Source organism: Podarcis filfolensis, assembly GCF_964270895.1.
Source record: "Podarcis filfolensis genome assembly, chromosome: 10".
NCBI classification, from domain to species: domain Eukaryota; kingdom Metazoa; phylum Chordata; class Lepidosauria; order Squamata; family Lacertidae; genus Podarcis; species Podarcis filfolensis.
Genome location: NC_139612.1, coordinates 38,692,611 through 38,716,228, shown reverse-complemented (window position 1 = coordinate 38,716,228; position 23,618 = coordinate 38,692,611). Strand labels below are relative to the sequence as shown.

The 23,618-nt window shown below is 46.4% G+C and overlaps 1 protein-coding gene across 1 annotated transcript; it reads left to right on the top strand.

Annotated features, from left to right (window-relative positions):
* Nucleotides 1–8,759: 8,759 nt before the first annotated feature.
* Nucleotides 8,760–15,956, top strand: DUSP6 (dual specificity phosphatase 6). Its single transcript, XM_083574242.1, has 3 exons — nt 8,760–10,103; nt 11,850–12,287; nt 14,432–15,956. The coding sequence occupies exons 1-3, from the start codon at nt 9,692–9,694 to the stop codon at nt 14,737–14,739; spliced, it is 1,158 nt and encodes a 385-aa protein (XP_083430368.1). The 5' UTR covers nt 8,760–9,691; the 3' UTR covers nt 14,740–15,956.
* The last annotated feature ends 7,662 nt before the right edge of the window (nt 15,957–23,618 follow it).

Below are 23,618 nucleotides of genomic sequence, written 5' to 3'. Positions count from 1 at the left end.
AGTCGGGGTGGAAGGGAAAATAGAATGAGGCTGTCCTGGAAGGAGACATGGCTGGGATAGTGTACAGAGCAACCATGCTGCAGCATTTTGTTGCGGGTCCCACATGTAATATATCCAAACATTCTCTTTCAAATATGTGCTGAATTCAATTAGCATTGAAAATGTCAGGAATATAGAACAGCTTTATTCTATAATGCAGTTTCCAGACAATTTGTATAAGAATACTCTCTTCTCACTACTTTAAAATGTTTTTTTCTCTTTAAAACCAACGTACCCTAATGTGTTGAGACAATAATAAATCAGACATTAATAAAAAAATCCTGCTAATCATTTCATAGATGCATGGGAAGTTCAGTGCGTAAAATCCCTCACACAAGCATTTGAGAGCATGAGAGGAATTCTGCTAAGCTGCCACAAATGTCAAAAGTTCTTAGCTATCCTGACACTTACATAATTGCCCTACACAGACACCCACACACTGGAATAGACCCTAAACCATTCAAAATTGCATGTGTGAGTCATGGAGTGTTCCTATTATGCAAAATTCCATCCAAATTTTTATTCCCAGAAAAGATTTATAATGCTGAAAGTTAAGGAGTGGGTGTCACTTCAAGGAAAGCTTCATCTAGCAAATGCAAAAGGTTTGGCAAAGTACTTCGTCTTATACAGGCCCCATTTCAGAAAACTCTTCATGCCCTCTTGCAAAACTGTCCAAGTTCCATGAATGACCAGAAAAGGAGCTGGAACAACTAATCTTAACTTCTTCCATTGTCAACGAGGGGAAAAAGCAAGCATATGGCCAAGAGCAGAAATCCTCAAATGTTCCGCAACCTTTTCCATATTATGGACCACCATCTGAAAACTTGAACTGTGCCCTGCAGAAAAGAAAAAAGCTGGGGCAGAAAAACAGTTTTGCAGAAGTACAGGCTAGAGGAAGCCTTCAGAATGCCATTCTCCTGCCTCAAGATGCACGGCATTCTTATATGACTTTTGAAGGAAGTTTAGTCATGCCACTTTAAAGTCTCGTTACAGCGAAGGATTCTGGGAGAGAGACGGAAGCAGGTGAAAACCACTTCAGAGTCTACTTCAGTCAGACTCTTCCCAACCCAGAGGGCCATCGGCCACCAACTACCCTCTGGGAAGCATTCCAGCAAAGAGGTCGGAAGGTAAAGACCATCTCAGAGCCGATACTTGCTGTACTTTGCAATCCTACCTCTGGGCTATCTGCCTAAGGGGAAGTCCTGTTGGCTTGTTACATGTTGATATAGTTTATTGAGCTCTTTAAAAATGTGTCTGGGTGTTATTTATAAGTCTCCTTGGAAGTATCTCAAAAGCCAGGATATAAATAACTGTAATTGATTGATACATTGATTGGCCCGGAGTTCCAGCTTTGTCATTCAAGGAAGTTGCCCTCAGTGCCCATTTGTTAAAGCAGCGTGTTCACAGCAGCCTATCGGCTGTGTCATCCATTTTGCTTTTGTACAGAAGTCGCGAGAACTACTGGCCAGCTCTTTCAATCCCTTTCTGCAAAAATAAGCAAAGAGATGCTGTGTGACCCTTCTCCTGTAGCAATGCATCCTCAACATTGGGGAGCTCTGGGGTCTGCAAGTTCCCCCATTACACACACCCTGATTAGAATCTATAGAGTACAGACCAACAAGGAATGGCAGCTGTGGGTGGGGGAGACATGGCCAGGAAAGAAAGAAGATTGCCACTTAACTTGAAGCTCTGCTCCAAGGCTCAGAAGAACTGTTTAGAGCAAAAACCCTGCTGTCCCAAAACACCCACCTCAAGCCTTGAAGAAAGAGAGAGGTGAACGCAAGAGGATTCAGAAAAGCTGCAAATAAAAGACCTCGCTCAATTCTGCCTGCCCCGAGATAGAAGGCTCACTTCATCAAGGACACTAGCCAAGACACCCTTTCCTGAAAAGAGGCCTCATCTTCATTGGGGAAAGAAAATGTTAAAAATATTATTGCATGCAAACACAATCTCTGAGCACCATGAGATTCTAGGTACCCAGAGTTTGTGTTTCCTTCGGCATGAGGGTCAGTGGAGACTGTGGTATCTTTATGATAGATGGTTTATTTGCATTGCTGCTTAGCTCACATCACTCAACTCTCTGTTCTCAGCTCTGACCTTTCTCTTTCTAACTACCAGCAATTCGGGGGGAGGGGCCCCACCCATTTGTCTAGCACAGATCCACTTCCTTTGTTACCTTAATGACGCATTACCTCACCAGGAAGATAACCTGGCTATTCCAAGACTTGGAAGGGGAGCCCATGTATTAGAAGAGTCTCTGCATATAGCCTACTCCCCCACCACCGCAACCTCATAACATTGTCTTACGAGAAGAATTTGCAGCGCAACAAGAATCAATGAAGAAGCTTATTAAAAATACTTGGAAGGAATTAATGCTTCCAATGGAAGCATGAAACTGACAGAATTTAATGCAAGGTTTGACACTGTAATAGAAATAACGACAGCAACAAAAGAACTGAGCCAAAAATCCATGACAAAAAAAGATCGAAGAATTAAAATATAGATAGATTAGATAGATGATAGATAGATAGATAGATAGATGATAGATAGATAGATAGATAGATAGATAGATGATAGATAGATAGATAGATATAGATATATGCAACAAGCTTGAAGATGGCAGAAAATCGAAAGAGGAGAATGAATTTATATTTACTATTTTTTTGACAAGGGAATGGAAGAGAATGATCCTGCACAATTTATTGCCCTTTGGCTTAAATCACTGCTTCCAGACCTCATAATCTCTGCTGATGATTTTGAATGGGAACTCAGAGCACTTGAACCCAAACTGAAGGAGGGAGCTCCCCACCCCCAACCCCACTGTGATATAATTGTCTGCTTTGCCCATTACAGGAAGAAGGAGGAAGTGTGGAAGAACCTGAGGAACAAGGAATGGCAGATTATCCTAAATCAGATTGCTCCTTTACCTTTCTTCACTTGGTTATACCAGGTGTAACCACCCTAAACATAAAGGTAAAGGGCCACCTGACCATTAGGTCCAGTCATGACCGACTCTGGGGTTGTGGCGCTCATCTCACTTTATTGGCCGAGGGAGCCGGCGTACAGCTTCCGGGTCATGTGGCCAGTATGACTAAGCTGCTTCTGACAAACCAGAGCAGCGCACGGAAATGCCGTTTACCTTCCCGCCGGAGCAGTACCTATTTATCTACTCGCACTTTGACGTGCTTTCGAACTGCTAGGTTGGCAGGAGCAGGGACCGAGGAACGGGAGCTCACCCCGTCGCGGGGATTTGAACCGCCGACCTTCTGATCAGCAAGTCCTGGGCTCTGTGGTTTAGACCACAGCGCCACCCGCGTCCCGTAACCACCCTATTTAAGAGCTAATTGTGATTTATCTACTGCAGTTATATCCCACCTTTTCCTTCAAGGAGCTCAGAGTGGCATACGTGCTTCTTCCCCTCCTCATTTGATTCTCACAAAACTGTGAGGTAGGTTATACTGGCCCAAGGTTACCCAGTGAGCTTCATGCCCAAGCAGGGATTTGAATCCTGGTCTCCCAGGTTCTATTCAGACACTCTAATTGCTACTATACCATGCTGGCTCACCCTGGGATGTGAGACACCAGGGTTCAGTAAGGTAGGCCTGTGTCTTGGCCACATGCATGAAGCAGAGCAGAGGAGGGGGCTCGCAAGTTTCTCTTTTTAAAATTGACTCTAGGCTAAAATCCACAGGGAAAAGAAGACTCACTTCAACCAGTCTTTGTGCAATACCTGTGGCACTTAGCCCACTATATTAATATAATAAACTGAGAAAAATGAATGGTTTTATGAGCAGTGTAACAGCACCACCTGTAATAGGGATGAAAAATCTTGTTACTTGTCATAAAGCGCCATTTGCTACATAGCCCATAAAAATCTAAAGATAGTAAAAAGTCCTCCTAAACTTATGAGTGTTAGTCCTTTCCAATAAACAGGTGAGCAAAAACAACTTTGTTTCATACGTATCATAACAGCTAGCTATCCAGCAGGTTTTTGTACAATCTGGTTCAGGGTTTTATACAACCCTGAACACCTGCTCTTGGTTGTTTTGGGCTTGTGCTTCTGTATATACGTTATTTCAACTCCCTACAGAAAACTTCCACATGAAAACTAGGTTATTTTATCTACGATGGCATCTTAATTGCCCCCATTTTGGAACAGCAAGGCCTGTTTGTTGGAACACATCTGTCTCCCTAATGTGAACTGCAGAAAAGCAACATTTTTTTTCCTGTCATTTTTCCCCCTGTCATTTTAACTTTTGCACTGGTGTTGAAAACTGGAAGTTGTTTACTTTCTTCAGATTATAAAACAACCCTTCAGTTCTCTTGTGACTTAAGTCCCGAGGGGTCAGAGCAACTACCTAGAGAGAAGCTTGGAATAAGAGGAGCCTGGAAACCCAGAAGAAAACAACTCTTTTACAGAGAGAACAGTTAAGAGTTTTTAGTGCTGTGTCATGAGGAAGAAGTTTACACTTTGGGGATCTTTAGAGAGGACCAGGTAAAAGAAGAGCAAGCCACATGCCTCTAAGGTAGGGGTTAAAATGACAGAACTATATTGCAACAGATCTATAGTAGAGCAATAATACGCATCAGCCCCAGCAAAGCAAGCCTGGTCAAGGATGATGGCAGTTGTAGTCCAGCAATTACTGGAGGGCAAAAGATTTTCCTCACCTGCCTTATAGGGATCAACCCAAATTCTACGAAACAGAGAGTTCAATGGAACTGGCTTCCAAGTAAATGTGCATGAATTTTAAAAACAGACTTGGATGGCTTTAAAAGAGGATGAGACAACTTCATGGAGGAGGAGCCAGCAACAGCAACGGAACATGGTGGTGATGCTGTACCTCCCCTGTTGGAGCAATATAGCTGTGAACATGAGTTACTGAAATTTGCAAGTAGGGGACCGTGATGCAGTGGTTCAGGTTCTGTTCGGAGGCTTCTCATGGGCATGTGGTTGGCCACTTTGAAAGCAGAGCACTGGCTGAGATGAGTCTTCAGCCAGCAGAGTTGTTCTTACAATCTTACAGACTGTTGTGGATATGTCCCCCCCCCCCACTAGGGCTCGTGCAGTTTCATAATTAGAACATGCTGTTTCCGATTGGCTTCCGGCATCATCCTGCGGTTCAGTCTAAGCCAGCTACTCACCCATTGCCTCCAGCACAATCTGTACCTCTGGGGTATTTTTTTTTTTTAAAAAAGCAAGTCAACTGCCCAAGCGTCACGCCCTCTAGCTGCCCATGGTGCAGCAGCTTGCCTGTCACATCACATCCCTGCCAGAGCTAAATGTAAATCAGTCAGACTCCGAGAACAAAAAGAAGCGCCATTTGGTTGAGTCTTCCTGCACCCCGTGCCACCTCCAAAATGTTCTTTGATCTACAGAACCCGTTGCAGCAATGAAAGAAAGAAGAAAGCCTTGCTTAGAGCATGGTTTTTGAGCTGAGGAGACCCAGATTTAGATTCCTCTTCAGCTATGAAACTCACTGGCTGTTTTGGGGCTTGCCACTATTGCCCACAGGGTTGTTGTGAGGCAAAGGTCGCAATCTTATACACCTGTACCAGAGAGTAAATCTACTTGAATTCAGTAGGGACTACCTCTGGGTAGATATGAGCAGGACTGTGCCGTAATTCTAAGCTCCTTGGAAGAAAGCCGATATACAAATTAATAACAAAGCAACATCACATCCGATATATGATGCAAATTTTATTTGTAACTTCATAAACCCATCAGCCAACCAGGAAACTTTTGTTTAAAGGGTGTGATAATGGAGAATCTTTCCAAAATAAGAGAAGTGACTCCATTAGAGTTAGGTCATTTCCTTCCCGTTGCGCAACTTGCCAATACCATTTTTCTCTTACAGCCCTGATTAATCTCATCCATAACCATTTAAAACATCTAAGTAGCCTCTATTCAGCAGGTAAAAACACCTAGTTTGAATAAAGAATCAGTTCTGATGAAACTATAGACACTTGCTGAAAAACCCACCATCCTGTAGTATAAGCTTTTCAGCAAATTAGAAACGTTCGGTTTGGGTCAGGTCACAGGTCTTTTATTACAAATCCAGATTCATGCTCCTATTCTCCCCGCTATTGTTGTCTCTCTGTTGCAAACCTAATATTGCCCCAAAGGTATCACAGATGAGGCATATCTTAGGACCTGCAACATACCATACTGCATACTGGAATGATCCTATGTGTTCACAGTATATCACAGTGATCCCCATAGATATAATTCATGCTGATTATTCAAAGGAGCTGTGCAGCCTGATGGTTTGGTCTTCTCCCTATTGTTATGGTCTCAAAAGGGATGGTCATTTATACGCCTTGTTTCAGAGTAAAGTCCTTGTGACTTGCTCCGCCTGTTACCAGTCCAGTTGAAGCTTGCTGGGCGACATTCCTTTCCAGCAACTGCCCACCCCCCCTCCTGCAACTTTTTTTATCACCCAGGCCACACACAATAGTAGAAGTTCCTAGTGGCATACACCCCCTCCTTCCTATACTGTGCTGAAGGGGCAGGGGAAACTAACTTCTATCAGATCAATAAAAGCCGATGTCATGGACAACACAATCATCCTGGCAGCTCCCACACGTTCTCCCATTATGTGGGAACAGGATATTCCGCTATTAGCGTTTGATGTGACCTAATGCGCTCTGGGGAGGAAGGAAAGTGGACAGAGTGGGAAAGCACAAGGGTGTGCATGTGTAGCAAGAAATCTTAAGTTGCTTTATCTTGTTGTGCTGTTATGTTTCTGCCTGGGAATGACTTAAAAGCCAGCCCAAATAAAGAAGTGCTCCATCTTCTAGGCCAGGGGTCAGCAAACTTTTTCAGCAGGGGGCCAGTCCACTGTCCCTCAGACCTTGTGGGGGGGGGTCGGACTATTTTTTTGAGGGGGGGGAATAACCAATTCCTATGCCCCACAAATAACCCAGAGATGCATTTTAAATAAAAGGACACATTCTACTCATGTAAAAAACCACTGATTCCCAGACTGTCCATGGGCTGGATTTAGAAGGCGGTTGGGCCAGATCTGGCCCCCGAGCCTTAGTTTGCCTACCCATATTCTAGGCCTTTCTGGTCAGGGGACTGCAGGAACCTCTCACTTCATTTTACAAATGAATCACCACCATCATAATCACAACAGCAGTTTAGAAGCCAAATCCATATAGCGATGTTTGTGTCCCACTGCAGGTCAACAACACCCAGGTGCACCTAACTTGGCTACCAAAGGGCATTTTCCCTACCAGACCACACCGATGCACTGAAATAAATAATAATATAATATATGGTGCCCATCTTACTGGATTGCCCCAGCCACTCTGGTCAGCTTCCCCCATTTGTAATACCTAGCAAAATCTCAACTCTCTAAGAAAGGCCCCCCCCCATATCACTGTGGGACAGTAGAGAAAAAGCAGGGTAGCCCAGCAAATGCTTGCATTAAACTTGATGGCGGAGAGTAGCCCTGTCACCCTTGTATCTTTGACATGCATGTAGTAGCAGCATTAAGGATGTACTTGCGCCCTTCGAAAGGAGCTGGATCGCTGTTGAGAGGCGGGTTTTTTGCGCCCAGCCTGGACTGCTGCGTCCTTGGCGGGGGCCAACGTAGCCAACCCCGTAACAACGCCCCTGTGTAGCAGCCCTTAGGACGTGTAACAAAACCAAGAGCAGAGAGCCCTGTGTGCTTAAAGACTAACCGATGAGCTTAAGGTGGCTGGAGCTTCCGCTGAGCTAAAGCACCACTTCGTCAGGTGCCTGCTCGAACTTGAGGGGTGGTTTGCTGGCCTCTCGCCTCCCTCGCAAAGAATTCGCCCTTGCTCCTCTTCTTCGAGCAGGCGAACCCTCTTGGAAGCTGGCCCCGTCTGAATAGCCAGCGGGGCTTCCTTCCGAGTAAACACGCGTGGGGGGGATCGGACTCCGCCGAGGACTCCCCCAAGGCCCCCTCGAGGAAGCGGTAGCAGACGCAGCACTTCCGCGGGGAAATGGGTTTAATGCGTGGGAAATATTCCTTTTGGGAGCCCAGGAAGGGTTAATAGCAAGAAAAGCGCCCGGGCCGAAGGGGGAGGAAGAGCCGCTCTCCCGGCCTGGATTTCAGGCTGTGGGAACAATGGGCCACAATTACCGAGCGCCAGCAGCCACCCTTGCAAATGCCAAGCGGCTCTGTCCGCTCCACTACCCATTAACTCCGGCCCACGCTCCGCTCTAATGAAAAGCCGGCTCCTTCTTCCACAACTCGGCTTGGCCGGAGGGGAGAATAAAACCTCAGGCTCTCGCAGCAAGCCGGCGGCGCGCTTTCTCGTAGCTGACTTTTTGAGGTCACTCACTGGCACTGGCGCGATCGGGCTCCCGCCCCCCCCCCGCTTCCTTTTCTCAATTCCAGTCTCCTGACTTGGAGGACTTGTGTGCCCGCATGTATTATGGTTACTATCAGCGCACGTGTTTGTAGAGAGCGGAAAATAAAGCGTGCACGCGTGGGTCAGTCATTATTCCCGTTTCGCCCACGGGAAAAAAAATCCAAGGCAAGGGGAAGGGACGGGGGGGTCCCCTCATGCTTGCAAAAGGCACCCCCGCGCGCCTCTTGCATCTTATCAGCCCTGCAAAAGCAACGCGGGGTGTCCCCAAAGTTCCCTCGCCTCGCTGCGAAGAGAGCCCGAAGTAGGAAAAGCGCGGCTGCGAAGTGCCCTTAACGAGCGCGCTTGTGCAGCGAAAACACCGAAGAGGAGAGGCTGCCTTTTGTTCCTCCTCTAATTGGACCATTTGTTGTGTAATCGCTGGGCTGCTCTGCGTGAGCTGCAACAGAAGGAAACTCGAGCCGCAGACGCGCAGCTCTAGCGGCTGTGTGTCTTCCCCTCTTAGCTCTCCACCTCCTCCTCCCTCTCTTCTCCCCCCGCGCCTTCCTTTCCCTCCTTCCTCCCGCTGAGCTGCTGTTGCTGCTTGTTTGCACTCGGCTTATCCGGAGCGGAAATTCCTTTCCGTTTTTGTGAATGACAAACTCATTAACAATTCATCAACACAACCTGTTCCAGCCGGCCCGTCTCCACGGAAACAGCCCCTTCCGCGAGCGCTGATTGGCCAGCCGAGAGAATGTATCCATTGAGACGTTCCATGTTTGTATCCATTGAGGAACTGCCTGGCGCGGGGTGGAAGGGGAGGAGAGCAGCGGTAGCAGCAGCAGCAGCAGAAGAGCGTGCAGGGCTGATTAAAAGGGACATTGATCGCATCTCGAGGACTTAGGAAGAAAGAGGAGAAGGGGGGCCGTGAAGCAAGATGTAAGAAGCAGGAGAAGCAGGCAAAGCAATAACACCGGTAGCGAGAGTAGGGTCTGTCTCTTCTCTCTAACTAGCTATTTAAATGCATTTCCTTTTGCTGAACGGAAGAAAGGCATCTGAGCACATTTAACTGGATTTTTATTCGGGGGAAGCAAAAAAGCAGAGGCGGTTAGGGAGGTTCATTCGAGGATTCATTGACAAAAAGAAGAGGAAGGGGGGTTCCTGCTCCGTCCCTTCTCTCCACTGCTAACGGAGGCCGGGAGCTCGCCTGAGGAGTTCCCGAGTTGCGGCTGCCTTCGCCCCGGCTGCGCCCGTGCCCTCTGCCCCGGTGGTCCGCGTGGCCCTTTGGAGAGGGGCGTTTTCCACAGCCCCCCGCCGCCACCCGCCTTCCCCGATGCTAGATACGCTCCGACCCGCCGCTCCTCCTTTCGTGGTGTCGGACATGGCGCTGTGCAAGACGGTGGCGTGGCTCAACGAGCAGCTGGAGCTGGGCACCGAGCGCCTGCTGCTGATGGACTGCCGCCCGCAGGAGCTGTACGAGTCGTCGCACATCGAGTCGGCCATCAGCGTGGCGCTGCCGGGCATCATGCTGCGGCGCCTGCAGAAGGGCAACCTGCCCCTGCGCGCCCTCTTCGCCAGCGGCGAGGAGGAGCGCGAGAAGTTCGCCCGCCGCTGCGGCACCGACACCGTCGTCCTCTACGACGAGAGCAGCAGCGACTGGAACGAGAACACGGCCGGGGACTCCGTCCTGGGGTTGCTCCTCAAGCGCCTCAAAGACGACGGCTGCAAGGCCTTCTTCCTGGAAGGTGAGGGGTTAAGCCGAGCGGGAGCGGGTTCCCCGGAATCCAGTCCTTCCTTCCTGCCCCCCTTCCTCCATCCCCGGCCCCCTGGCGCCTTCGGAACCGCCCCCATCCCCTCCAGCCGCCAGGGGAGTGTCTAGACGCCAGCCCCCTGCGTCTGGGAGCAAGACATCCTCGCCCCCTATTGTACGCAGCGGAGCGTTGCCAGATGGCCCCTGATTGGGGGAGAAGGAAGGAAGGAAGGAGAAAGAAATCCCAGAGGAGGAAAAACCCCCCACCCCCATGCTGGGCAAATGTCACTGCTTTTAAAACCTGCCAGGGAAAGCCATCGAGCAGGACACACACAAACCCCTTTGCCTAAGTTGTTTAACATGGGGCAATATATCCGAGGGACAAACTTTGAAAATCCCAACTCCTGAAGGCTGTTAGATCTTTTTCCTAGCAAAAAAAAAAAAACTCATGTGAAAGAGCGACTCGGGTTTGCGGGGGTGGGTTAGCAGAAGGAACTGGGTCCATCTCTCGGGAGATGCTTAGCACCTGAATTGAGTTCACAATCCTTTCAGACCGATATTCACTCATGGACACTTCGCTCACACACCCTTTCCATTCCCGCCTGCCCCCCTCCCAGCTCAGTTGAGCCTTTTCGTTTTAAATCCTTGCTGATCTATCGCAAAGTCACTCCGAAATCTGCCGGCGGCTCTAAATCTTCTGCTTGCTCCTCCCTCCCTCCAGTCAAACTAGGCAAAACCCCGGGGATGAGTCTGGCGTTACTAGGTCAAAGTGTTACGTATAGGGAGACTAGGGGAGATACGGTGGTGCAGTAAAAGGGCCTGGTTTATATTGCCTGGACTTAAAAGGCAGCCGCTTCAAAGGAGACATGCCCTGAAGGGATGGTTTTGATAACCCGATTGCTTCCTCCCTCCCCTTCTTTGGAAGAGCAAAGGCTCTTGCAAAATCTTTGGATAGGAAGTGGAGTGGGGGAAGAGCTATAACCCCTTCTGTGCTGTCCTCTTCAGTTTAGGGCTGTTCAATGGTTCCTCCTTATAGCTCCTTTCTTTTATGATGGGTGGGGTATGCATTTTACACCGATTAAGCAAAAAAAGCTTTAAAAGTCATTACAGAAATGCTGGCAACTTCCTGCCCTTTAACATTACTCTGAAATTTGTCTGAATCTGGGCTGCTTCACTTTGCCTAATGTTCCTTCCGGTGCAAGTAAAAGGATCCAGTGTATTTATTGGTGGGCAACAGAATTCTGCTTTCCATGGCGGAATAAGTGATGGCTCCCTTGCAGTTTGCAGCATCTCCAGTCTGTCATTCTCAGGACTGTCCATTCATTTCCTAATCCCCCTTCCTCTACCGAACTCCACAGGAGCAGTATCTGCCAGTAATATCTTTTTAATCCTTAATCTGACAGCCCGTGATAGAGGGGAATCCCCTTCTTTTTTTTTCAACCTCCCTAGCTCCCAGTTTTATTTCTAATGGTCTGAAACAGAGGAAGCTGCCTTCTGATGTGCAGGGCCATCGGTCAGGGCTGCCTGCACTGTCTGGCTTCAAGCAAAAGTCAATTGAACCTGTTACACCACTACAGAGCTATGTCTCTTCTCAAACTGTATGTTGTCGTGTGGCTTTCTGCTTCTGCATCTTACAGCTATAGAACTGACCCCGGAGGTGTGTGGGGTGGTAGTGGTTCGGAAAGCCTCAATGTGATCTCTCATCCAAATTATTTCCTTTCTTTTTTTCTTTTCTTCCCAGGTGGTTTCAGCAAGTTCCAGGCAGAGTATGCTCTGCATTGCGAAACTAACTTGGACAGTTCATGTAGCAGCAGTTCTCCCCCTCTGCCAGTCCTGGGCTTGGGTGGCCTCCGAATCAGCTCCGACTCCTCTTCGGACATTGAATCGGACATTGACCGAGACCCTAACAGTGCCACCGACTCTGACGGCAGCCCCTTGTCCAATAACCAGCCTTCCTTCCCGGTGGAGATCTTGCCCTACCTCTACCTGGGCTGTGCCAAGGATTCCACCAACTTGGACGTTCTAGAAGAGTTTGGCATTAAATACATCTTGAATGTCACCCCCAACCTGCCTAATCTCTTTGAGAATGCTGGCGAGTTTAAATACAAGCAGATCCCCATCTCTGACCACTGGAGCCAAAACTTGTCTCAGTTTTTCCCTGAGGCCATCTCTTTTATAGGTGAGATTTAGTTTATAATAATTGCAAAGTGAGTGTTGGGTGTGTCTTGTGGTAGCATAATTATGCCTGCAATCCTCAATGCACCTGCCTGGGAGTCATCCCTGTTAAATTCAGTGGGACTTGCCTTTGAGTAGAACTGTACAGGATTATGCTGCAAATTATTAACAGTATGGCTTGTTTAATATTTATTTATTTTAATGTAATTTTCAGCCTTTGGGGATCTAAGAAATAGCAAGATACTTCTGCCAGCGTTTAGTTATTGTTAAAGCTTGTAAGAAGAAGAAATTGATCTTTTAGATACCTGTATTTTAAAGTCATAATTTCCATGCCAGCATATTTGAATTTTGTCCAGGAAAGCTGTATTTTAAAAGAAAGCAAGTAATTTTTAAAAACACAATATAGAGAGAGATTCCAGTGTTTTGGTAGTTAATTGGATGCATTCATTCCCTTTTTTCTTTAACTCTGCCTGACCTGATTCCTCAATTCCTTTATGCTCTCTCAAACAGTGCAATCCTATGTACATCTACTCAGAAGCATACCCCCTAGAGCCTCCAAGCTTTCATTTCTGTACCTACTCATGTGGAAGCATGCCCTGTTGAATTTAATCTAGAGGGTTCCATAAAAACCACTGTTTTCTCAGCAGCAGGTATTGCCCTAAAATATATGAGAAGTGCCAATGAGTACATTTAGACTCCTTCCCCTTCTCTTTGTGAATTAGTTCAGTTATGCTCCCCACCCCCTCTTTGGGGAGGGTCATTGTGTTATCTGCCAGTGAATACTGTGCTGTAATCTGATTGAGTGATACTGGTAATAGAGCAGAATGTAGGTAATCTGAGCCCAGCAAGAAGAAACTGTAGGCTGGAAGCCACAAAGAAACTAATCTCCAGGCATTATAATGCATTTCCTATTACAAAGGAACCCATTTTCTGGCAATGTTGACATCCTGTTTCTCCTAATGGGCTGTCCCCTGTGACTTCTCTCTTCCTTTTAAAACAGCTGAATACCTCCATTGTTCAGCTGCACTGCACAGCAGTTGGAGAATAATTTAATAGACCTTTGCAATCTGCTTGTCTCCATTAAAAAAAAAGGTGGCATTGTAAGGTTTCCCTATTTATATGCTAGGGCGAATGTACACCAAATTATTTTTGTGACCTATTAGTATTAGAACTTATGAAGTATTATTTAGTATTAGTCACTTACCTGAGGTCTCCAAGCAATTTACATTTAACAATGTCAACACAAACACATTATGCCGTAAAAGAGAGCAGAGAAGTCACATAAAACACTTCACATTTTTATAGTTCAAAACAAGCCCTTCCAGTGTTGATGGAATCTTCTAAAACCACAGATCATCAACCACATACCCACCATAAACTGCTTCTGTGACTGACAGCATGTTGTTGTTTATTGCTGCTCATGTTACAACACATAGGCAGGAAGGTGTGTGTGTGGGAGTACCACATCTGCTTTTTTCTGCCTCTGACCCCCAACTGCAGAATAACATGGTTGGAATATGGTCAGAACCAGCCTATAACCAAACTGCGTGGTCAGCGGATTTGCACACTGCAGTTCCTCTTGTAGTCTACTTCAGATTACAGGTGTAGGTTTACCCTCTGGAATATGCCCTAGTAAACCAAAAATATTCCCTTTTGCATGTCAAATTAGGCTGGAACCATTTATGCTGCTCCTAGCTGAGCCTCCGGTGTCCAGGGAGTATTTTTTAGTTCTTGAGCATCCAAACAGTCGGTCTCACCCTGTAGGCTGCCTGGTACAGTTCAACAAAGGCTGTACCACAGAATTCTGCTGAAGGTGTAACTTGCTTTCGTGCTGTTCCTGGTGCATTCAAAGCTGGCATCGGTTCAAGGCCTGAGTTCAGAAGACCTCTGCCTAGAACTCTTGCGTTTTGACTTTGTCCCAGTCAAAATAGAAATAAGTCTGTTATTGGGAGGGCAAATAAAGCAAGGCTTTGAAAACACTATGCAAAGCGAGTCTGGAGGATGGGAGTAGGAAGGAAGGCGATGCAAATTCTATGAGGAGCTCACAAAGCTCTCTGTCATGTTTGGTCTGGTCTAGTGGCGTGACCTTTAGGCTGGGAGAAGAAGAGACATCTCACGGTCCTTGTCTTTGTCTTGTTTCCTCCACAGATGAAGCTCGTGGGAAGAATTGTGGCGTGCTTGTGCATTGCCTGGCAGGGATCAGCCGCTCGGTCACCGTGACGGTCGCCTACCTGATGCAGAAGCTCAACTTGTCCATGAACGACGCCTACGACATTGTCAAGATGAAGAAATCCAACATCTCCCCCAACTTCAACTTCATGGGCCAGCTGTTGGACTTTGAGAGGACTCTGGGGCTCAACTGCCCCTGTGACAACCGCGTCCCCAGCCAGCAGCTGTATTTCACCACCCCTTCCAACCAAAACGTCTTCCAGGTGGACTCCCTGCAGTCCACGTGAGCACCAGCCACATCCCAGCTCTTCCAGCCTTGGGTTGTGTGATCATTCCTCCACGATGCTTCTCTTTGACGGCAGCAAAGGAATCCAGCTCTCTTTTGTGGATGCTGTTCTTGAGCAGTAGCCAGCCTGTGTGCTTAAAAATAAAAAGGTTAACAAAGTTTGGAATCTGCTATTGCAAAGGGAGGGAACCAGCCGAGTTCTCCCGGGGCGGGAAACAACCACCATAAACTCTTCAGACCTTGCCTCTAGGTAGGCCACACATTTTTGCTCGATGCACAAACCGCCACCTATACAGTGACTTGGAACTGAGGACTTCCAAACACAGATAGGGGGGAAGAATGGACACTACATGAGCAGATGTAAGACTGGGGAAAATGTATTCAGTGCATTTGTAATATATTGTGTTGTCTTCAGTGAAGACTAATTGTGTGCCCCCCCCCCAATTTTGATTTAGAGGAGCCAAAGAGAGGTTTAAGCTCAAATGTGTTTGGAATTTTTGTTTGCCAAGAGCTTTGTAATGCTTGGCTTGGTTGATGTTAATTTTTTTTAAATCCTGAATCAATAAGCAACATCAGTAAAATGATAGGTACAAGAGGTCAGCTCAAGGGGCGTTCTTTCTCTCTCCATTCTTCCTTTTGTATGCAAAGGATACATTTTTGCAGCATGCTTGATTTTACTGTTGAAATGAGGCAAACTTGCTTCCTTGTTTAGGGAATCTCTGTCTATGCTTTGGGGTTTGTTTACTCGCATTTTGTGAATGGATAAAGTATCTTTTGTGGTGATTATATATATATATAATTTTCTTTTGCAGGGGTGTGCCATCAACATAGGGTCTCATTATGACTTAATTTGGCCTTACCTTTTGTAAATAGCCTAGTTTGCATTTTTCTTTTGGAAGAGAGTTACATTTTCAGAACAGAAGATTCTTTTTTCTGTAAATTATCAAATTAAAAACAAAACAATTTTGTGCTAAACAGTGCATTACCTCTGTACAAACTCTTCAGGGAGCTTCACCTCAAATGCAATATCTTGCATTTATTTTTGTATAAAACTGGAAGTGTGTGTGGGTGTGAGCATGTGTACCTGTGTAATATGCAAGAAGGTCTTGCACACAATTGTCAATAAGGGAGTGTCTCTGATTTGCCAGTGTAAAAGTTGGGATTTTATTCTAAGAATGTTGAGATCATAAATTATTAATAAATAACTATTTTTGGCTATTTGAGAATTGAGACTGATTTGTTTCTTGGTAAGAGTTGCCATCGTTCAGCGCTTTGGCATTTGCAGAAGAGTGGTGCAGCTAGCTGACTTTTTTACCTTCAAAAGTGGAGATGATCAGTGCACTCAAGCAAACTTCTCTACGCGGGGAACTTGCTGGATCAGAAACTGGAAGCGCATGTCTGAATGTGGGCCATTTATTTGCACTGCATTGCTTTCAATGGGATGTGCTTTTAGAAACACGGCAGAGTAGGCATCCACATCCATTTTCACTGGGGGAGGGTCAGCGGTGGAGCATATGCCTGAGTTGCCCAGGGTGGGCACGCTCCCACTCGCCTGCCATTTTGCCACACCCCCCCTCAGTCATGACACCTGTGGCAGACTGCACCCACCACACCCCCTTTCCAACACCTCTGGGAGGGGTGTACATGCAGATAAACATGCTATTGAAGGCAAAGCAATGTAAACCATCTCTTTTTAATAAAAAAAACACACCATTTGGATGTATGTCTGAATTTCACCCATAGTTTCTGTTGCCATGAATGTTTCACCCTTTCTGGACTGTGATGTGTATTTGAAAGTACAATACCTTGTTGACAATTTTCAAGATTCAACAAGGCTGTGAGGGACAGGTAAGCGCCAGAAGATCTTAGGTGGCTTGCTCACAAATGCAAATCATCCTTTGATGCTAGCCTTTCTTGTGACAAAGGTGCACTTATGAACTAGGCTCAAGTTAAGTGAAGAAAACGCTGAATTATTTTTCTTCTATCTCCTTTTTTCCTTTAAAAGGTAAAGGTAAAGGTACCCCTGCCCGTACGGGCCAGTCTTGACAGACTCTAGGGTTGTGTGCTCATCTCACTCTAAAGGCTGGGAGCCAGCGCTGTCTGCAGACACTTCCGGGTCACGTGGCCAGCGTGACGAAGCTGCTCCGGCGAACCAGCACCAGAGCAGCACACGGAATGCCGTTTACCTTCCCGCTGGTAAGCGGTCCCTATTTATCTACTTGCACCCGGGGGTGCTTCCGAACTGCTAGGTTGGCAGGCGCTGGGACCGAGCAACGGGAGCGCACCCCGCCGCGGGGATTCGAACCGCCGACCATGCGATCGGCAAGTCCTAGGCGCTGAGGTTTTACCCACAGCGCCACCCGCGTCCCTCAGCGCCACCCGCGTCCCTTTTTTCCTTAGTCTTCAATAAAGCTGTTCATCTTCCCTTAACCATATGCTTGTACCCGATATACAGATTGTTTTAGCTGGTCTGCATTTTGTTTCTAGAGCTTCTTCCTTAGTGGGCTTAGAAAAAGGATTCCATGACTTTTAAACACATGCCCTCATCTTCAAATCTTATCTCACTCCTTTTGTTGCATTTCTTTCAGACATGGAGAAGGGGAGGTGAGCTCTACTGCAAAGGCACTCTCTTCACTTCCCATATAAAGAGTATGCTGCTGATTCCTCTGCCAGTGAAAATCGATGCAGGATTTCCTAATGTGTAGAGAGAATTTCTTGTCGGGGCATCCTCCGCAAGATCTCAGTTACAATTTTTTTGAAGACACAGGATTTAGTCTTGAGATATCTGAACTAAGATTTTAGCCTGGTCTTCTGTGCTCATCCAGTTCCCTTTACCGCTACGCTAATGGGACCTTTCATTCGTACCCTAGAGGGTCTTCCTGTGCAGACCAATTGCATAAAGAGTATCAGACTGGTATCAAAACATCCCTAATCCAGTCTCCCTCCACACACAAAAATGATTATAGCTGTGGTAATGATTATAGCAAGATAATGTATGTGAAGCACTTCTTGAACACATTAAAAGTGCACTGCTTGGTTTATGCAGCAGAGTGGATTACTCTTTGGTGGATTCCAGTTTCAGCACCCAGTATGATTTGGCATGTCTCTTGCATTCCTAGGCTCACATTGCCTGCATTGGCCAAGACTGACCATGCTCATTGCCCATAGCATGATTACTGGCTGTTATGGAGGAAAATGGAAAATCTGGGCTGGAGCACTACAATGGAATATAGTAGAAAGATTATTGAATAGGAAGTACTCTGAACTGCAAAAATTTGTTGCAGGTCTACCTGTGCCTATTTAATAATGCCCGCTGTAGATTTAAGGAAGTTCATTGAGAAACACAATACAAAGAACAAATCCTACCTCACCCCCTGAAAAATGAATGGAGATTAGCTTAACTATGGAAGGCCTGGGTAGATAATAATGCCTTAGCCTGGTGCCTACAAACTGACCAAGAGGGCACCAGGTGTGTTTCCTGGAGAGAGCATTCCACAAATGAAATGCCCTGTTCTTGTGTGGCCAGCTGATTGTGCCATTGGGTAAACCATGGGCTGGAGCTGCACAGAGAAAGCAAGGCTGGGGAGGTGAGCGAAGCAATTTTCGTGCAACCAGTGTGTGAACAGCGCTGTTCCTTCCCTAAAAGCCTCCAGATGACTCTCTTTCAAAGGAAGGGGAAACAAAACCGAAATGCTGCACACTGCCGCTTCCTGTTTATTTCAGCCAAGGTTCATGTGTAGCCCGGCAAAGGAGGAGCTGGCTGTTTCCTCATTCATAGGGTGCTGCGAGACAACCACTGTTTTTCAGGGTTGCACAATGATTGCGGGTTGGAAAGCCTTGGGCAAGAAACCCATTTCCCCAAAAGATCACAGACTTTTTGCCAGACGAATAGGGATAGAGAAATGCACTGGAAAGTGTGGGGTGGCATTTGGTACAATGTTGGTCTAATCTCCCTACAAACTCATGAGGAGGGATGTTCAGCGGTTCACAAACTGGGTGGTACTACCCCCCTGCAGGGTGGGATTACCGGGGGGGGGGTTGCTAAGGGACAAACGGGCAGTAGGGGGGCACTGGAGATTGGCCCCTCCAAGAGTACTGATCTTTGATTTATGATTGACCAAGCCACTGCCTAGAGGGCCAGATTTGATGAAGTGAAGGGCCGTGAGGGCCGATCAAAGGGCCCACCAAAGTTGTTAACCTTTTTTTAGGATTGAAGTTGTTGAGATTTTTTTTATGATTTTACCCCAAAGTTGTTGAGTTTAGGATTGAAGTTTAGGATTTTACCCCAGGAAATAAACTGCCACAGGGGCCAAAATAAACCAACCGGCAAGCTGAAAAAGGCCCCCGAAACGGACTACACCTTTAAAGTTTTACCGTTCTTATCACTTTCAAAGCTATTTCCTTTGGCCCCGTTTGTTTGTATTTACGATTCAGAGCTGTCACAGGACAGCCAATTTTGGGTAACAGCTATTGATTCTGTTGCGAACTCACTGCTGTACTAACGGATTGTGCATCTTTGGTAACTAGTTCTAGATAAATATTTTGCGCTATCATTTTCCTTCACCCTTATGTTTTTGTTAGACAGAATGCATCAAAAAATACTTTCCATGCAATATTTCCTGGTTTTTGTCGTTCTTTAGTGGGTTGTGAGAACCACAGTTCTAAATGATGCTTTTCAGAGGGTAGAGAAGGGTGGGGTGACTATGAATTTATGGAGCCAATGGGGGCGGCGGACTGAAAATGTTTGGGAACCACAGAAATAAGGCAGCACCCTTCAAGAGCCTCAATAAACAGGTTGCTTGGAAGCTTCCGGAATCGGGGGAAATTCTGACCCACGCAAAGATGGGCGATTGTAAGGTTGGGAATGCAAAACAAAACATTGCAGTGGAATGGGGTGGTGGTGGGGCAAGTCAACTTTGCTGGGCCTTGAATGAGTGCCTATAAACAGAGGCGAGTTAGAGAGAGACCTGCTTTGTTGCCTATAAGCCAGCCTTGAACTGTTCTCGGCCTTCCCTGTTCTGTGTCGTTCAAAGCAGAAAAGTGCAAGCAGCCCTAGCAATTTCCTGTCCAGCTGCAGCTCAAGTGATCTTTCTTTTTTCCCTTTTTTTTTTTAAAAAAAGGTCTGTGGATAATTTTAGGCAGTTTCCTCTTTGTGGATTATTAATCTGCTTTCCTCATTCAGCCTACGGAGCCGGGCTCCTACTGTTCTGCCGAAACCAACAGATGGCCTCCCTGCCACTTCCTCTCGCTTCGCTGTGGGTTTGCTGTCAGGCCACTTCTGAAATTAATAACGTTCCCTGGCCCAGTGCCACAGGCCATTACCACAAAGGGGAAGTCACACATCTGAATAGCAGGAAGCCAGGCAGGGTCACAGTGTGAACTAAACCAGCTGAGCATAATTTGAGCCGCTCCCATTCAGCAAAGTGTACGGCTTCCTTTTTCCCTCCTCCTGCCTCCTCCCCCGTCCTGCCCGCCCCACTCCTTTTAAAATAAAGGAGGGGGGAATTCACTGCAAAACCTTTGCATTTCATCATAGATTCACAACACTGGAAGAGTTTCTGCTTGACTGACAGCGAAGGCCTCTTGTTGTCTCTCTCTGGCAAGGGAAGCACTGGGACTCGAGTCTCTCCAGTTGCTAGCAAGGGTGGCAAAACTCAACTGGGGCACGGCTGCAGAAACCCGTCTCAGTCTGAGGGCCACATTCCTTTGTGGACAACTTGCCAGGGGCCATATTCCAGTGGTGGTGGGAGGCAGAGGAGAAAGTGGACGGAGACATTGACCTTGGTACAGGGGTAGGCTACATTTCAACCGGAAGAGTCAGAATATGCTTAGTACACACATAGTAAAGACCTCTTCATCTTCCATCCAGGCAAGAAAGAAGCACTACCACAACTTAAACCACATTCCAGGCAGCAAAACACTTGGGGGGGGGGCTGTATGTGTGTGGAGCCAGATCAGGGAAGATGGAGATATGGGATGGGGAGAGTCTTGAGGGCCAGACAGAGCAGCCTGGAGGGCCATACTCAGCTACTGAGATGGAGACTCTTCACCTCTGGCATAGGGAAATGTGACTGGATTGTGGTTTTTTACTGTATGCAAAAAGAGAGATAGTAAAGGATAGTGGTTAAAGTGACAGAGTAGGACTGGGGAGATCAAGGTTCAAATAATAATAATAATAATAATTTATTATTTATACCCCTCCCATCTGGCTGAGTTTCCCCAGCCACTCTGGGCGGCTCCCAATCAAGTATTAAAAACAATACAGTGTTAAATATTAAAAGCTTCCCTGAACAGGGCTGCCTTCAGATGTCTTTTAAAGATAGGATAGCTACTTATTTCCTTCACATCTGAAGGGAGGGTGTTCCACAGGGTGGGCACCACTACCGAGAAGGCCCTCTGTCTGGTTCCCTGTAACCTTACTTCTCGCAATGAAGGAACTCTCTCTCTCTGTCTCTCTCTCTCTCTCTCTCTCTCTCTCTCTCTCTCTCTCTCTCTCTGTGTGTGTGTGTGTGCGCGCGCGCGCGCAGGGTTAATCATTTCTAGGTCTAACCTTCCTCACAGGGTTGTTGTTGTGAGAATTAAATGAGAAGAGCAAACCATGCGCACCTACTCTCTTGAACTCCTTGGAAGAAAGGTGGGACATAAGTGTGATAAAAGTACTATTTTTATGAGCTTGGTGCCTGCAAAATGGTTTGCATTCACAGCCACAGCCAAATGTGCTACCCACGGAGTCTTGAGTAGGTGCCTTATTCATGTTACATAACTGAAGCCTCCAGCTGCCCACCTTAGAGCAGTTATTTTATTTGAGGCGGGTGCTAGCAAGAACAGAAGCAGACAAAACCTTAAGCCATCTTTTAAAAAGACCGTGTTCAAACCATCTTTTAAAAAGGTGGCTGTTTTTGGCCACATGCGGCCACATGTTTTGGTCACCTGCGGAAATAGAATGAATCCTGTTTGCAAGTTGTACTTCAAAAGTCCCCTAGTCACAAGAGTTTCCTTTTCCCTTCCTCTTAGATAAAACAGAAATGGGGAGGGGAGAAGTGAAACTGGGTATTTTGCAACTCATTCATTTGTAGATATAGATATAGACCCGGGCGGCACCGTGGTCTAAACCACTGAGCCTCTTGGGCTTGCCGATCCGAAGGTCAGCAGTTTGAATCCCTGTGACAGGGTGAGCTCCCATTGCTCTGTCCCAGCTTCTGCCAACCTAGCAGTTGGCAGCGTGAGCACACCAGCGTGAGTAGATAAACAGGTACCGTTGCAGCTGGAAGGTAAACGGCGTTTCCGTGTGCTCTGGTTTCTGTCATGGTCCTCTGTTAATCCAGAAGTGGTTTAGTCATGCTGGCCACATGACCCGGAAAGCTGTCTGTGGACAAACGCTGGTTCCCTCGGCCTGAAGCGAGATGAGCACCGTGACCCCATAGGCACCTTTGACTGGACTTAACCATCCTTTACCTTACCTTTAACTTTTCTTTTACTTGTAAACCACCTAGAAGCCATTTTGGCAATTAAGAGGTAGGTAGGTAGGTAGGTAGGTAGGTAAATAGATGATAGATAGATAGATAGATAGATAGATAGATAGATAGATAGATGATAGATAGTGTGTGCGGTGGGGTGGGGATGCAGACAAGTAGATCAAGAACTTACCATCTTTACAGGATGCTATATGTGTGTGTTGGTGGGAGTGCATTCTTGTAGGACACAACCTGTTTAATTTTACGACACAGCTAACCAGGAAAGCCATTCCTCCTTGCCATTTATCACACCCAGTTGGAGGTTAACTATCCTGTCCTCTCCCATCCCCCTCTCCTTGCCAAATGTCATTTCCTTCGTTTTTTTTGATGGAGTTAAGAGAAAGGTCTGTGATGTATGTTGGTGTTTCTTTTGGCAGCTGCTGAAGCAGCTGATAAAATCATTTGAAAGATGGAGTCATAAATTATCTGGACTTGAAGCAAAAGCCCCACAAGTTGCGAGGAGGCGGAGTCTTCAGCTGGAAACTGGAAGGGGGCGGGGAGGATCCTTTCATTAAGTCATCTCTCCGTGTTAATTGGTGTGCATCCCAGCTGCAACAAGAAGATAGGAGAAGCGGGGGGGGGGGGGATAGAACTGAATATCTCTTAAAACATTTCAAATATTTTTTTTTAAAGAGGAAAATCTCCTCTGTTTTTCTGATCACAGCAAAGGATCTGCCTTCCTAGACTGACTCCAAATACTCATTTGCATTTTGAAGCCACTCTTTTGCATACGCTATGACAATTTGGCTGACTTTCTAACCACATTTGTATATGGGTATTTGGATCTCTTAAGAAAGTTAGAAGTTTTATTACCTCCAAGCACTGCATTCCAGATGTCAAGGAGATAAAGAAGGACACAACTTTTAGAAGACATCTGAAGGCAGCCCTGTATCGGGAAGTTTTTATTGTTTGATGTTATATTATGTTTTTACACGTGTGGGAAGCCACCCAGAGTGGCTGGGACAACTCAGCCCGATGGATGGGGTATAATAATAATAATAATAATAATAATAATAATAATAATAATATAGCTTCTCACTCTGAGCACCCCATCCCTTTTCAACACCTACAATGTTGTCTCTCTGCTTCCCACCCCCTCCCAAATGTCTCTGCACATTCCATAAGGCTCACAATAGGGCCCTTCCTTCCCACATACATACAAAAATACAACCTCCCATACAGTTGCTTCTGCAAACAGGTTTTTTTCCCTGCAATATGTCATTGACGCATCAATAGTGCATCCATGGTGGGTTTAGACTGGACCGTTGACACAGTGTTCTGAGTTCTTAGCCGTTCTGTAATGCTTTTCCAGTGTTGTTGCACTATTGCCCTCTCTTGTGCTTATAGCACAACAACCGTGGGACAA

Coding starts and splice junctions, on each gene's coding strand:
- DUSP6 (XM_083574242.1), top strand. CDS start 9,692: ATGCTAGATACGCTCCGACCCGCCGCTCCTCCTTTCGTGGTGTCGGAC. Junction 10,104..11,849: donor CAAGGCCTTCTTCCTGGAAG/GTGAGGGGTTAA, acceptor TTTTCTTCCCAG/GTGGTTTCAGCAAGTTCCAG. Junction 12,288..14,431: donor TGAGGCCATCTCTTTTATAG/GTGAGATTTAGT, acceptor TTTCCTCCACAG/ATGAAGCTCGTGGGAAGAAT.